Here is a 16,836-nt window from a genome sequence, read left to right on the forward strand (position 1 = left end):
GAAAACTATGAACAGACACCATGCCAGGATACAATTTAAAATTCAGATGCTTTCACACATTTCCTACCACCAGTTGACAAAAGTGAAACCCTGCATCAATTAATAACGTTACACGCTTCATTCTTGATTCGTTTTGTATTTCAACAAGAACAGAATTGATGCCTCCTTCCTCCCATGGCAGATGTTGTGTGGAATTAAAGATACAGCATCAGAAATCTGTGAATGTTAGATTATGATTTAATCAGTGCAAGTTTACAGTGCCTTGAAAAAGAATTCAGCCTGCACAACCATTTTCATATTTTACTGTCTCAATTTCTAACTTTCCTTAGCTGCTATATACTGCATTGACTTACCAATTCATCCAATTTGTTATGTATAGTAAAAAATTGGAGGATCACCTATTTTCAATCAATTCTGTAAGGTTCAACAGCATGGTAAATTTTCAACAGGCCAAACAAAAATGAAGACAAAAGAGCATTCAAGGCAGGGCAGGGAAATGATAGTGAAGCACAACTACAGGGAAGCATACAAGACCATCTCAAAGACACTGAACATATCCCACTGCAGTCCATCGTGAAAAAGTGGAAAAAAATATAGAACCATAGTCACACTGCCTAGGTCAGGCCACCCCTCTAAATTTAGTCACCAGAGAAGAAATGGCACCTGTAAGACAGGCTACCGTGATGCCAACAGTCACTCTGAGTGAGCTGCAAAAGTCTATAGCTGCAAATGGAGATGAAGTTCATGGCTCCACAATCTCCAAGGCCTGGCACAGAAAGGGTACTTATGGAAGAGTGCAAAGGAAGAAGCACTGGCTAAAAAAAAAAGCATATCCTTGACCATAAAGACTTTTCAAAACATCACTTAAAAGATACTGTAAAGATGTGGTTGGATGTGAATCAAGTGGAACTTTTGGCCTCAACGCTAAGCAATACATGTGGCATAAATCTAATATCATATACCACCATCCCTTCTACAGAGTATGGTGGAGGAAGCATCTTGCTATGGGAATGCCTTTCAGCCACAGGGACTAGAAAGCTGGTCAACATTGATGAAAGTTAAATGCTGCTGTTCATAGATCCTGGATAAAAACCTGCTAACCTCTGCCAGAAAGCTTTAACTGGGAAGGAAGTTTGTCTTTAAGGACAACATCCTTAACATCACGGATACGATAGGGTCTTTTAAGAGACTCCTGGATAGATACACGGAGCTTAGAAAATGAGGGCTAGGTAATTTCTAAGGTAAGGACATGTTCGGCACAGCTTTGTGGGCCAAAGGGCCTATATTGTGCTGTAGGGTTTCTATGTTTATACCCCAAAGCACTCTGCCACAGCAACCATGGAGTGGCATCAAATTAAGAAAATTGATGTCCATCAGTGGCCCAGTCAGAGTCCTGACCTTAACCCAATCCAACAGTTGTGGCAAGGTCTCAAGATTGCGGTCCACTGCTGCTCCCCAACTAACCTGGTAGAGCTTGTGCAATTTTACAAGGAAGAACAGGCAAATCTTCCCCCATCACATTATGCAAAGTTAATAGAGACTTATCAAAAAAAGAGACTACTGACTGCGAGAGGTGGTTCAACTAAGTACTGAAGAAAGGGGGATGAATACTTTTAAACTGTTGGCTCGACTGTGAAAAAAATGAGCATGTGATTCAACAATAAAAATTCAGTTAAATTGATCAAAATCTTTGGTTGTAATACTCATTTATGTGAACAAAGGGCTGGAGGATGAATATTTTTTACAAGGACTGCAGCTAGTATTCAGTGCACAAAATTATTAATAAAATAAAAAATAACAGCAAGATCATGTGATCAAAAGAAAAAGAAAGGAAGTTGTTGACACTTTTTTTTAAATTTAAGTTTTCATATACTGTGTCTTAAACAGATCAAGAGGGCAGTTTGTGGCCTGGGTACCTGGCCAAGGACAGGTCATATTTCATCAGGAGAAACAAGATTTTATTCCTATTTTCATACAACACAGGATACCAATTGGCTCATCATGATGTAACAATTCTTAAAGAAATGTATAGTAATTCCCTTTATTTTACCCTGATTTTCCAATCAAAGTCCGATGCCAGGGGCACCTAGTAATCACCAATTTACCAACTAAATGGCATGGTTATAGAATGTGAGGATAAGCTGACACACTTGGTTAAAATCATGTAGTCAGGGAGAATATTCAAACTCAATAATGGCAAACAAAAGAAAATCTGCAAATGCTGGAAATCCAAACAAAATGCTGAAGGAACTGGGCAGGCAAGGCAGCATCTAAGGAAAAGAGTACAGTACAGTGGGTGGCCACTGGGAGATCCTGCTTTTTCTGGCAGACGGAGCACAAGTGCTTTTCATTCCAGAATGAAGGAGATATCCTCCTCCTTCAAAGAAAGGGGCTTCCCTTCCTCCACCACCAATGTGCCCCCAGCCACATTTTCATTTCATGCACGTCCACCCTCATCCCATCCTCCCACCACCCCACCGGGGATAGGGTTCCTTTTGTCCTCACCTATCACCCCACCAGCCTCCTCATCCAGCACTTAATTCTCCGTAACTTCCACGTTCTTCAACGGGATCCTACCAAACACATCTTTCCCTCTTCCCTCACTTTGTTTTCCCCAGGGATCACTCCCTACGCAACTTCTTTGTCCATTCATCCTTCCCCACTGATCTCCCTCCCAGCACATCCTTGTAAGTGGAACAATGCCACACCTGCCCCAACACCTCCTCATTTCTTGGCTATACAACTCTATTCACCACTTACACTCTTCTTTACATCAACAGTACATCAGTGGAAGCTCTAAGCAGTTTCAAACTCCTAGGAGTGCACATCACTCTCTAAACAGTCCTTCCAGGTGAAGTGACACTTCACCTGTGAGTCTGTTGGGGTCATGTACTGTATCCAGTGCTCCCGGTGTGGCCTCCTGTATATCAGTGAGACCCAATGTAGATTAGGAAACCACTTCATTGAGCACCTACACTGTCCAACAGAAAGAGGGGGATCTGTTGGCACCCATTTTAATTCCACTTCCCATTCTGACATGTCAGTCCATGGCTTCCTCTACTGTCGCAATGAAGCAACATTCAGGATAGAAAGATAGAAAACCTACAGCACAATACAGGCCCTTCGGCCCACAAGGTTACGTTGAACATGTCCCTACCTTAGAAATTACTAGGCTTACCTATAGCCCTCTATTTTTCTAAGCTCCATGTACCTATCCAAAAGTCTCTTAAAAGACCCTATTGTATCCACCTTCACCACAGTTGCCAGCAGCCCATTCCACACACTCACCACTCTCTGAGTAAAAAACTTACCCCTGACATCTCTGTACCTACTCCCCAGCACCTTAAACCTGTGTCCTCTTGTAGCAACCATTTCAGCCCTGGGAAAAAGCCTCTGACTATCCACACGATCAATGCCTCTCATCATCTTATCTCATCAGGATGGAGGAGCAACAGCTTATATTCCATCTGGGTAGCCTCCAACCTGAAGGCATGAACACCGATTTCTTAAACTTCCAGTAATACCCACCACACCATTCCCTTTTCCCTCTCTCACCTTTTCTATGCAGCTGCCTATTACCTCCCTCTGGTGCTCCTCCTCCTTTCTCTTTCTTTCATGGCCTTTTCTCCACTCCTATCAGGAACCCCCTTTTCAAGCCCTGTATCTCTTTTACAAATCAGCATCTCGGCTCTTTACTTCACCCCTCCCCCACTTCCCTCTTTCACCTATCACCTTGTTTCTTCCTCCCCTCCCCCCACCCTCTAACTCTGACATCTTTTTTCTCTAGTCCTGATGAAGTGTCTTGGCCCAAAATCTCGACTATATTCTTTCCAATAAAGGCAACATTAGGGTCGAGACATTGGAGTGTGAGAAAGCAGCACAACCTACTGCATAGCTGTACCTCCAAGACAGGGGAGAGATCAGATCGGCTGAGCTTGCTTTCCATGAAGCAGAGGCGGTTGAAGACTGACCCAACAAAAACATCCCAAATTGAGAGGTGCAGGTGGAGTAGTCAAATCTTTTTCCCATGGCAGGAGTATCAAAAACCTAATTTAAGATAGAGGAAGGGGCCTTAAAAGAGAATCAGAAAGGTTAGATCTTATATGGATAATGTCTGGAACTTGGAACCCGAGGCGATGGTGGTATCAGATATAATTACTACATTTAAAAGGCATTTTTGAAAAACAAATAAGCAAGATACAAGAGGATATAGATTAGTGTAGATATGCGAAAAGATCATCATGATTATGATAAGCCAAAGTGCTCATTTCTTGGCTATACAACTCTATTCACCACTTACACCCCTCTTTACATGGCGACACATTAGTGGAAGCTCCAAGCAGTTTCAAACTCCCAGGAGTGCACATCTCGTACAAACTCTCATCCCAGAACATATTCTACACAATCAGGAAAGCTCATCAATGTTTCTACTAGCTGAGGTTAAACAGCGCTGCACTATGCACATATATTCTCACATCCTTCTACAGATGTGCAGTAGGGAACATGCCTCATCACTGCATGGTACAGAAACTCCACTGCACTGGGCAGGAAAGCTCTACAATAGGCAGTCAAATCTACCTTTCGCACCAGCCTACTCACCATTAAGAACATATATCCAGAAAGGTGCTAGAAAAAGACCAGTGACATCATGAAGGATCGCAACCAACTTGTTCATGGACTGTTTGCCCCACTCCAATCATGAAGGAGGCCATCTTCTACTGTCAATTCCACGTCCCATTCCCGCTCTGATATATCCATCCATCTACTGTCAAGATGAAGCCACACTCAGGTTGGAGGAACAACACCTTATATTCTGTCTGGATAGCCTCCAACCTGATGGCATGAACACTGACTTCTCTAATTTCCGTTAATGCCCCTCCTCCCCTTCTTACCCCATCCCTTCTTTATTCATTTACATATTTTTTTTTACTTTTTCCCCTTTCTTTCTCTCTTTTTTCTCCCTCTGTCCCTCTCATTCCTCTGATGCTCCCCTTCCCCTTTCTTTCTCCCTCGGCCTCCTGTCCCATGATCTTCTCCCTTCTCCAGCCTGGCAACCCTTTTGCCAATCAACTTTTCAGCTCTTAGCTCCATCCCTCCCCCTCCTGTCTTCTCCTATCATTTCGGATCTCCCCCTCCCCCTCTCAAATCTCTTACTAGCTCTTCTTTCAGTTAGTCCCGACGAAGGGTCTCGGCCCGAAATGTCAACTGTACCTCTTCCTATAGGTGTTGCCTGGCCTGCTACGTTCCACCAGCAATTTTTGTGAGAATATTATTATTATTGCTTTATTTACCTCATTGCATTATTTGTGCTACATCAGATCCAGAGTAACAATTACCTTGTTCTCCTATCACAAACAACAGAAAATCTGCAGATTTTGGGAATCCAAGCAACACACACAAAATGCTGCAGGAACTCGGCAGGCTAGGCAGCATCGATGGAAAAGTCCATTGCCGATGTTTTGGGCCGAACCATTGCCAATACTCTTTCCCAAAGATGCTGTCCGGCCGACTCAGTTCTTCCAGCATTTTGTGTACTTTGTTCTCTTTTACACTTGTATACTGGAAATAACATTAAACCATCTTGAATCTATCATTGTATAGATACAACATCCTATCTGAAAGGCATTTGCGGGAAAAGGAGACCCTGATACTAGTACTTTGAGGCAGTTAAGACAATGGAGTCAATTAAGGTGCTGTAAATACTGTCTGACCACATTAGTAATCAGCAGAGTGTATCATAATCACATTAGCTCGTCAAGGAGGAACTGTGCAGTAACCATCAGACATTATAGTGTGTGTGTGTGTGTGTGTGTGTGTGTGTGTGTGTGTGTGTGTGTGTGTGTGTGTGTGTGTGTGTGTGCCCGCACGTGTGCGCGCCCTTAACACCTGGTAGAGTCGTCGGGGCGCCGTCATGACAAGCTTTTTGGTATGCTCATCATATGGCGTGTCTTGGGCATCTGAGACCTGGCGCAGCCCATCCCTCTCCAGGTGTTTTCTTTTACGAGGTCGAGTCGTTAGCTCGACACTCAACTCAGGCATGGATGAAGAGCGTGCAAAAGAGCTGGCTAGATTCAAACTCGAATCGGGACCTCTCACCCTGAAGCCCAGCATTGATGCCACTATGCCACCAGCCGGCTGGTGGCGTATAATGGGGTAATAAGAATAGTGACAATAGTAATAGTGATAGGAATGGTAATGCCTCATGCACTGAGTTGCATTTTGTGTCGCTCCAGATTTCCAGTACATGCAGTTTTTTTTCTTGTTGTCTGGTATTTATATGGAGCTTTAAATAACATCACACCATCCTAAAATGCCTTACAATCAATCAAGAACTGACAGCAAGCAATTAGCTCAAACAATCCATTTGTAAACAATGATACAACTTTCAGGATTAAACTTTAACCTACTTTGGATCTTAGCTTTCCTTATGAAAATGATTATTTTTTTCAAAAAACACCATCTTATTATTCATCTTTTACACTATTTTTATTTCTAATAATTCTTATGTCTGGCACTGTACTGGTGTGGTAAAACAACATTTCACAACATAGGTCAGTAATAATAAATCTGATTCTGAAAAGAACTGTAACTTCTGTCACTTTGGATGGCAGAATAAGTGTCAAAGATTTTGAGCCCTTTTCAGCATCACAGGTCACAATTCAAAGTAACAGCTGGATAAAGATAGGAATTTCTTTTATGTGAAGGCAGAGAAAAGAAACGAAAATTCTCATTTAATATTTACCACAATACTAAGTTAAATATACAGATGGTATTTCCAGATCTATTACTAGGCCTTATTTCGCAAGCTGTTCAAAATGTCCAATGAAAATGGAATGAACCAACATATGCAAGATAAAACAGTAAAACAAATTAGAAATCTATCCATTTGCTATAAACTTTCTGGAAACCTATTTGAATAATCCAACCCAATTCCTCAGCCTGCTGCAAACAAGAGAAAATCTGCAGATGCTGGAATTCCAAGCAACACACACAAAATGCTGGAGGAACTCAGCAGGCCAGGTGCCATCTGAAAAAAAGTACAGTCGACATTTCAGGCCAAAACTCTTCAAGACTCATCAGAACTTGAACAATGATTTGGCTTTCTCAGAACAATGCTGCCTGGCTTACAAAGTTCCTCCAGCATTTGGTGTGTGTTCCTCAGCCTGCTGAAAACTTCGTGTTAGTATTTTTTTTAAGCGTAAAATCCTAAAATGATGCACTTAACATTCAGACATTCGCTTATGCAGAACAAAGGGATGCAACAGGCACAATCTCAAAGTGTATGCTGCAGATAATGGACAATGGAGATGGAAAAAAATTCCAACCTCATTGCACAACTCAACTCACTCTTCCGAACGCTCCACCTATCAATTCATACTGTATTACATATCAAGATAATCCAAATGTGCAATAACTGCAGCCCCAACACAATCTCTGCAGTACAATAAATGCTCCCTGCACACCTGAAAAAGTCCCATTCATTCCAACTTTCTGTTCACTAATCCACCCTCAATCCATGCTGATATAATGGCCCTGATACTACAGTCTCATTAAATGTCATAAGCTGTATTCCCCAGTGTAAAATGTCTGAATTGTACTGTAGCATCATTGATGTAGATAATTTCTGATATGTGTCAGTAGTTATTAAACAAGTTTGACACAATGTTGTGAAAAATCAGAATAAAGAATTTCTCTCAACCAAATTGGCCTAGTAAGGGCATCAAGTGTTACAGGGAGAAGACAGGAAAATGGGGTTAAAAGGAAAAATAAATCAGCCATGATTGAATGGCGAATCAGACTCAACAGGTTGAATAGGCCATGTCTCATGATCTTATAGCCTCTTCTTTCACTATTAATGTACTCAATATATTTTATGTACAATTAATGCATGCTGCTCAAAGGTTTTTTTTTGAAGGAACATTCTGTGGTGTTCTATTTAGCTAGATTCTTAAGATTCAATGGAATAATGTGGCCATTGTATGAATTTCTGACAAATTAGCTCAAATATTAATATTTAATTCAAAGACAAAAATTCTTAAGCTATTAACAATACACAAAATACTACCTTGTTGCTGTACAGCAAAACAACTGAAAATTACGTCAGAAGCAAAATTGTTGCCCTTTTTGTATACACTACAACCAAATATTGCCAATGCAGTTAAGGCCTTTCTAGGTAGGAAATTACAGCCCCAGTGACAACAATCTGACATCTTCTGTGATTTTTGAATATTTAAGGAGTTTTGAGCAATTTAACTTCTGCAGCCATTAACTGCACAAGTTATTTCACAGGCAGAAGTAATAAAGATTTTTCAAGAATATATTCCTACAGTAAGAAATAAAATACCAACAATATTGCTTACCAGAATAAGTTACAATCACATCACTGCTATGCTCGTTAATGTGCAGATTCAGTTTGCTGAAGACCTATACCAAGCCTACTTTATTTTTAATCAATAAAATCTAGATCTGATACATCAGAAAAGTTGAGAACAAACTAAGAACTTTCTATTCAAATAATTCATAAATCTATATATTTCAATATCATAATTCAAAGTTTAACATAACCAATAATACAGTGAATACCAAATTCAAATATCTGACTCTACTTGTGTCCATTGTATTGTCACTACCTACATAGTTTCTGAAAGCTTCCAATTAATTATTTTTTAATCAAAATTGCAATATACTAAACACTGGCTTTGCTTGTGTTTAATCTGGGCCAGAATTTGTTGCCAAAAACTTGTCATCCACATAAATGATACATATTTATTTTTGTGATAACCTTATGCTGACCTCCAGGTGAGCACTGTGCTGACCCAAAATAGCAAGATCATGGCAATATGATCTTGTATAACTTAATTTCATTAGACATGTGGATGTACTGAAAAGCCTGACAAGAAACTTCAGAAAGCACTGACAGCTGGCTAAACTTTTCCTCACAGCTTTGCACGAAGTCAGTAGGTCGCTGCTAGATTCCATGTGTCAGGAGTCCCAACTCCCTGGCACAAGTTGTGGAAGAAAAAGTTGTGGCTTTGTGCTGGCGTTTTCCAGTAAGTTCTAGCCAACTATCTTAATAGCTGTTTCTTATGTATTATCATAATCAAGAATTAAACCTCATGATCATTAAACATACAAACCATTTTTTAAAGCTTGGCACTAAAGGCACACCACTAAAAGTGAATCTACAGCAAAAACTATATTAAAATGTTTACAGGAATGATTTTACTGGCATTTTCAAGAACATACTACCCTCGACAGGACAATAAAACAATACCTCTTGCTTAAGGCTTTCTTACTATATTGCCCAAGAGCTTGCTACTCACTGGACCATATCCCGAGAATCTGGAATCCTCTGGGTAACCATTGGCACTAGGCACATGACATCTGAATCAGGCCAATTCAAGCACAAGGATTCCCAACTAACAAGGTCTGACCCAGTTTCTGATTATTTAACACTGGTGAGCACATGAACAATAAAAATGCCTATTGAGTGCAACTTCAGGAGACACCATGCTAGACATTCTTGGTTTTGTTGCAAGTGGAATAAAGATAATCATTTTCACATCCGATGCTGTTTTAGGAGTCCACTTGAATCCTGCCTCTCCCCAAAACATTCAGGCTAACCAGACTGCTTTCCTTGTCATATTATGCTTTGTTTGAGGAGAGAGGAAAACTGAGCACTATGGATACAAAACATTATTTCTCTACATAGATACAGCCCAACTTGCGGAGAATTTTCAGGATTGAGTTTGTATTGAAGCTACATTACTTATATTTCCAATTCTACTTGTCTTTTTTTTAAATTTATTCTAATCTTAAGTTATTTTTAGATAGATAGATATACTTTATTGATCCTGAAGGAAATTGGGTTTCGTTACAGCTGCACCAACCAAGAATAGAGCACAACTATAGCAATACAAAACCACAAACAATCAAACAACAATATGCAAACTATGCCAGATGGAAACAAGTCCAGGACCAGTCTATTGGCTCAGGGTGTCTGACCCTCCACGGGAGGAGCTGCAAAGTTCGATGGCCACAGGCAGGAACAACCTCCCATGACACCCAGTGTTGCATCTCGGTGGAATATGGCCGGAGTCCAACAGCAAAAAGTTCAATATCCGGGCTACAAACACGTTCCTTGATCGTAATATGACCAGGATTGCACCATCCGTTGTTAACTAGAACAGCAAGCCCCCCTCCTTTGCACTTACCGCTCTCACTGCACTTCCGGTCAGCCCGATATAATGCTGATATAATGAGATTCTGAATGGGATGAGTGCTATAAGGAGGTTTCTGCATAGTTGAGAGTGGAGGGAGGGGGGAGGTTGGTGACAGGGTCAAAACAACAGGATAAGGATATTTCAGTTAAGACTGAGACCAGAAAGAATTTCTTCCTGGAGAACTAGAATCTTTGGAAGTCAACAAACCACCCAAATGTTCAAAGGGATCACAAGGTGATGTATACAATTACTGCACTTGTATCTCCACAGTTTTCTAAAAATATAAAACCATCTACAACTACATAAAATCAAGTATATTCCACCAGCACTTATTATCAAATCTTCATCATTAGATGAAAGCTAAATAGCCAGAAGCCAACATTAAGTTTCAAAGTAGGTGCAAATGCAACATAAGATTTTCTTTCCAGAACACTGGCAGAGAAGTAAAATAGAAATGCTCAAGCTCATCTTTATATTCCAGCTTTGAAAAGAAATTGTTGAAAAGTTGTATACTTTCACTAACCACAGTAATCAGTCAACTCAAATCAGAACACAGCTTCAATAGCAATATTAAAGATCACTCCGTTTTTCAAAAATCTAATACACACAAATATATGCCCATTGACAATGGTCAACTTAAATCTATCCGCTTCCAAAATGATACAACCAGAAAAAAGATAGCACAATGGAAAACTACTGTGCATGACTGAGATGTTTGGATCTAGGGTACATTACGGGGGAAAGTAATGCAAAAAGTACTGATTCTAACCCTACTTTACACCTGATCTGAAAGTGCTCAAAACAAACTGCAACCAAACAGTGAAAATATTCAACTCAACATCCTTTTGAATGCCTGACCTCCACAAACACCCCTAACACCATAGTATATCAAATACTAAAATGTGTGACAACACTCAATCCCGCATTACCTTAATAGGTAATCAGAACTTGAAAGGAAGAATTAACTTGTATTTATGGGTAGCAGTAGAGAGAATCTGTTGTCAAATGAGGACCTAAATTTTCCAAACCAGGCCCCACTGCCCACACTCACTCACCAGTTACATGCCCGTTTCCCCATTATTTACCTTCTCCAGATCTCCAAGTCACTCATATCCCAAAGCAATAGCAACAATGCCATAACTGTTGAACTGATGGCTTGTGTTGCAAGAAGTGCCCACCTTACATGTTCATTGAAAGTGACTCCCCTGTGCTAAGCTAGGGATTGCCTGTTTAAGGAGTGTGGCAGCTCCTCCCATTAGCTGCCATATAACTGATAATGTCACAGCGACGGCAGAGTACAAATCTAGTGTGTTGAAAGCACATGATCATGTTTGCTCTCTGGGTCACCGTGGAGCAGGTCGTGGATGGTGCCACAGAAACAGTGGAAGTATGCTGCACTAAGAGGGAACTTGGGAACACATTTTAGATATGTTTTTGTAACTGAGTTTAACTCAAGTGGTTTACTGAATGTTTATCGTTTGGCTTGACCTTTAAATAAATAGGTAATTACTAGTAGCGAGTGTCTTCTGTTCCCACTCACCGAACCTGCACACATGATTTCACACAATTGGCACTAAGAGTAGGGTTTTGTGATTTGACAGGAGATTAACATATATAAAGGCAAAAAAAAATAAGAGTGAACCCCTCATGTGAGAAGTGTCGATTACTGGGGTGAACCAACAACAGTGCATGATTTGGATGTCTCATGAACCTACTGGTGGGCAACAGGACGCCAGTAGGCTGGTCAGACTAGGAAAACCTCCGTGGGATGAAAGTGGGAAAACCACAGTGTCTGCACTTGATAAGGAAGAGTCAAGCAAAGGGTATCTCCTTCCCAACTCACCCAGAGGGATCATTCGTACTGCACCCTTCTCCCCATAAAAGTGTGAATGGTTTGAGGCTGAAATGTGTAGTGTGAGGTGTAGACATTCATGTGTTCACTTGAGAGTGCGAGAGGGAGAATATGCATGAGTGAGTGCATGCTAAGTCTGTCATGTGTTTGTTAAATATGCATTGCAGTGTGTTTCAACTAACCCAGAGGAAGAGTGCATTACTTACTGTGAAATGAATTTGCAGGCTGTCATCAGAGGCAGTTTCTTCAAGAAGCTGTATGAATGTGAGAGTGCGGAGACCACATTCATCCATCTTTTCTTTTTCTCTGTTCTTTAGAACGTGTTTAATGTGTGTTAACTATATGTTCCAAGTATTTTTCAGTTCACTGAAGCTTCAGAAGGAAGAAAAGTGCATGCACTGACTTTTATTTTGTCTTATCTATGTTTTGTGTATATTTATTTCTTTGCTTTGAAATGGGTTTGGAGAGGGAGAAACTCAGATTCCATATAGGCCATGTGAAATCCAGGTTAAGATGATGGAAATACAAGAGTCTCTATTCCAGATACAGGATTCCCACATTTCAGAAAGAAATTGGCATTTTGGGAAATTGGGGAAGTTGAGATATAGTCATGGCATCTCATGGCATGTGTCTCGTAAAATGCAAATGAGACGGACCAGGATTCAGGTCATTCCCGTCTCCAAGAACACAAATGTACAATGTGCTTCAAGTAGAGGATGTGTCAGGTAAAATGAGAGTTCACCACTGCTGACCACAGAGAACCAGAGGGAGAAGGAAGACCAAGTGAGTCAGCCCACTAACAATCTTGCTGCAAGAAATTTAAATAACAACCATCAACCTCTTGATTGAAGACCTGCGAATGAAAAGGAATGGAAAAGTGAACGCAGAAAGCAGAGTATGACAGCAAGCTGTGACTAACGTGATAAAACATAACGGGAATGGCACTTAGTAATGACTGCTGGCTCTGGAAGGTAGATGATTAGCTATACAGATCAGAATAGAAAGATATTGGGAAAACAGATGGGAGGGATCAGAGTTATGGCAGGTTCAGCCCCTCGTCATTCTACAACTTCGATGGCAAGATAGACTGATAGAGAGAAAAAAAATGCATACAGTATCTAAAGGCAGCCACCCTTGCCAGAATAGGGAGTGAACACAAATGAGCTGGGGCCTTTTTGTGATTAGGTCAGCAATTGAAAGGATAGTCTGTGAGGGTGTGCTACCTGAGCAAGGTCCTTGCAGCTATTCAAACAGAGGCCAGCCCAAACCTTCCTGTATGTAGATCGATCAAAGAGACTGGTTGTCAGATTATTCTGACAATCTCCCATCATGGCATGGAATGTGAACTGTTGCCTACGAACCTGAAACAAAGTTATCTTGCTGTGACGCTGCTGCAGAATTACTACTAATATCGATTATTGATAGTTTCAGCTATCAGAGACTGAAGGGGCGAAGGATGTGATCAAAGTGTAACGTGCCAGTAGGGATGGAGAAAACAATGATACAAATGGCACAACTGCAGTTTAAAGACCAGTTGAAATCGAGAAGACAGATATGTCCAAAAAAAAAGGATGTTATTAAATTTCTATAAAGTTTTATTGCCATCTCTGCATTGTCTTGTAGATAGCCAATACGGGATTTTCCACAGTGCAGATGCAGGTACACATGGGGAATTAATAGGTTACTGATTAACGAAGGGATAAGTAGTGAAGGGCATTTTTGCTGCCCTACATACTTAGATCAAACTTTTGCATATAAGATCAAAATCTATCAAAGCTTTCCGACCTTATGTGCAAAACACAAGTTATTTTCAAATACAGCAAGCAACTCCTCAAACTCGTTCCTCCATTCAACATCATAGATAAACTGATCTATGAAGTCAATTCAATTTTCATCACCTATCCCTATAACTGTTCATATACTTATCGCCAAAAATCAAACTACTCAGTATCCTCAGGACCCTGTAACAAAGAATTTAACTGATTCCAACTACAGCTGAAAAGGAAAAACTTACCGCCATTATCCAGTTACTTTGATCTTTCAAATTACCCCACATGGAAACCTCATTACATTTACATTGTCAAGTCCACTAACATTTTGGAGCTTTCAAATCATGAAATAAAATAATGAAATCATACACACTTTTGAAAACATAAGATCAAATAATGGAAATAACTTATTCTTAAATACAAATAGGTCAGTAGCTGCTGGACATCCTCAACAAGTCAGGGTAGTTTTGTGGAACCAGAAATACAGCTAATATTTTACTGAAAGACCATTCCATGACAAAACATTAACCCGTGATTTTCTATAGATGCTCCAACACATCCTGAGGATTTCCACAATTTTCTGCGTTTATGTCCACAAGAACATTGCAAAGCTCATTCCATTGAATGGTCTTCTGAACCCTACAGTAGATGTAACCTGGCACAGGATACAAGAGCGGACTCCCAATAGCTTTAAGACTGAGGCTTTCAGATTTGCACATTTCCTACAATTGTATTAAGAAATGCCAGCAACATCTGGACAAAAAAAAACTTTAATTTACAAAGGAAAAAAGATCAAACTGTTTCTCTCATCCCATACCTGCAGGATCATGGTTTGTTTAAACTGAGTTAATGAAGACAAGGAATTACCTCAGAAATGAATGAGACTAAACAATGATGAAAGAAATTATGAAGATGTTCCTTAAAATACATAAACATAAAAAAAGTTTAAAATACAGTTTTGATGAACTTTTCAATCGCAGCTGCAAAATGATAAACATTGGCAATAAATGATGCCTTACAATTTTATTAAAATCCAAATGCACATCTCCTTAATAAAATTTCCAATGCACCAGGACCAATTATTTCCAAGTGAATCTCAAACACTAACAATAGGTCAAATTCATCCAATTATTTATTGTTTATTGAATAACGAGTGTATTTGAATAAATTCCAACTAATATTTAATCAATAAGCCTGTAACAGGCTGTTCCATGAATAAATGAAACTAGTTAACAGTACTCACCGACACTTTGCTTCCGGTTATCTGAATGCAGTGGTTAATGCAGTGTAAATTAATATTGTTGGGAGGGGCAAAAAAATTAACAAAACAGCAACATTATTAGTGAGCACAGCTTTTCAATGCTTAATTACAATGCAGTTTAGTTGCAGCATTAGTAATACTGAACAAGGAACTTATCATGCTGATCTGATTTAGAAAATATTACAGATTGACTATTTTCTATTTTAATTTCAGCAGGTTTCACAGTAAAATGTTACCAATTTTCATGCATATATGTGGTGATTTGATGGTTTAAAATTTTAATCCAAAAAAAACACTACATATAACCTCAATATTGAGATCATGCGACAATCTCATATGTATCCTCCATGTCAACTTTCATTGAACCCAATTTAGAATAATTGTTTATTTATATGACTGATGCAGTACTTCCAGAAAAAAAGCTGTTTCCTATTCAACAAGGTGTTCACCAAACCCAAAAGAAATTCAGTTTTCGAATGACCCATAAAATGAATCCGAAATTGAGAGTATATTTAAAATATCAACTAGTACAGCCAATTTCAAATCTTGATTTTTTCAATTGTGATACTGTCTTTCCACATGTATATTATGCAAACACTTTATTGAATCAAAAAAAAATGTCAAATATGTTAATTAAGCCCTTTTTTGCTGCTCATTATTGCTAATCTGACATCAGTAAGAGGAGTTCATCACGAACAAATCAACTTAGCTTGTTTACTTTATAAAGTTTACTTTATGGAAGCTTTAAATGTGACATGAAAGTCAAAAATAGCCTGAGCTATGAGAAACAAAACTGGATGCTATCTGAAATGCTTAGCAAACCTAAGTCCAATACTATATATCATTGGTGAAGTGGAACATACTGATAGCTAATCTGCAATTCTTTGGAGAACTGGCTAGCTCTACTAAATGCATCAGTGTTCTGCACTACCATGGTCATGCATGGTTGTACAAAAATATGACATTCTAATTGATCTTAATTTCATTTTAATACAAGTTATTAATTAAAAGTTTTAAATGAATTTGAATAAGTACTTAATCTGGACCTTTAATTTTTGTTTGTATTATTCTAAATCAATTTACTTCATTTTATTAATTTTATTTAAAAATTTTATTAATATTTATTTTAATGAAACTACGCTGAGTAGGCCTTTCTGCCCTTTCGAGCCACACTCCCCAACAAACCTGATCAACCCTAACCTAACAATGGGACAATTTACAATGACCAATTAAATTACCATTGGACTGCGAGAGGAAACCAGAGCCCCTGGGAAAATACCCGTGTATCCCAAGGGAGGATACTCAGAGACCCCTTACGGAACAGCACCAGAATTGAACTCAGACTCCAGAACACCCTAAACTGTAATAGCGTCACACTACTATGCTATCGTGGCATCTCAAAGGACCCATTCCATCCCTTTGGCAGAAGAGAGGACAATGCTATGAGGAGCAACAGAATAAAGATATTAATATGGAAGAGCACAGGAAGTGGATCAGACAGAACACGTTCTGGCTCTTTACTTTGCAAAACAATGTATAACCTATCTCTACTGGTCTAGCCCATGATTAAACCATGACTTCCAGAGATAAATTGAATGACTTTACCTTTACTGCCAAGTATTGAAAATGGCACTATTCCTAAGGATAAGAGGGAGACTGGATGTGCTGACTTTATTATAAAACATGCCAAAGGTGGAAAACCAATGGCTCAATAGCTTAACTTCAGTCCAA

General features: G+C 39.4%; 1 protein-coding gene across 5 annotated transcripts in view; it reads right to left on the reverse strand.

Moving 5' to 3' along the window:
* Nucleotides 1-16,836, reverse strand: part of diaph2 (diaphanous-related formin 2) — a 631,396-nt gene that overhangs the window by 533,122 nt on the left and 81,438 nt on the right. For 4 of the 5 annotated variants that reach the window (XM_072270521.1, XM_072270519.1, XM_072270520.1 and 1 more), the window contains one exon: nucleotides 15,088-15,108. The exons of the other annotated variant lie outside the window; for it this stretch is intronic. In XM_072270521.1, coding sequence (XP_072126622.1) covers nucleotides 15,088-15,108 — 21 coding nt within the window. The remainder of the gene's footprint in view (nucleotides 1-15,087; nucleotides 15,109-16,836) is intronic. 5 annotated transcript variants of the gene reach the window in all.

This window comes from Mobula birostris, chromosome 10, assembly GCF_030028105.1.
Source record: "Mobula birostris isolate sMobBir1 chromosome 10, sMobBir1.hap1, whole genome shotgun sequence".
Lineage (NCBI taxonomy): Eukaryota > Metazoa > Chordata > Chondrichthyes > Myliobatiformes > Myliobatidae > Mobula > Mobula birostris.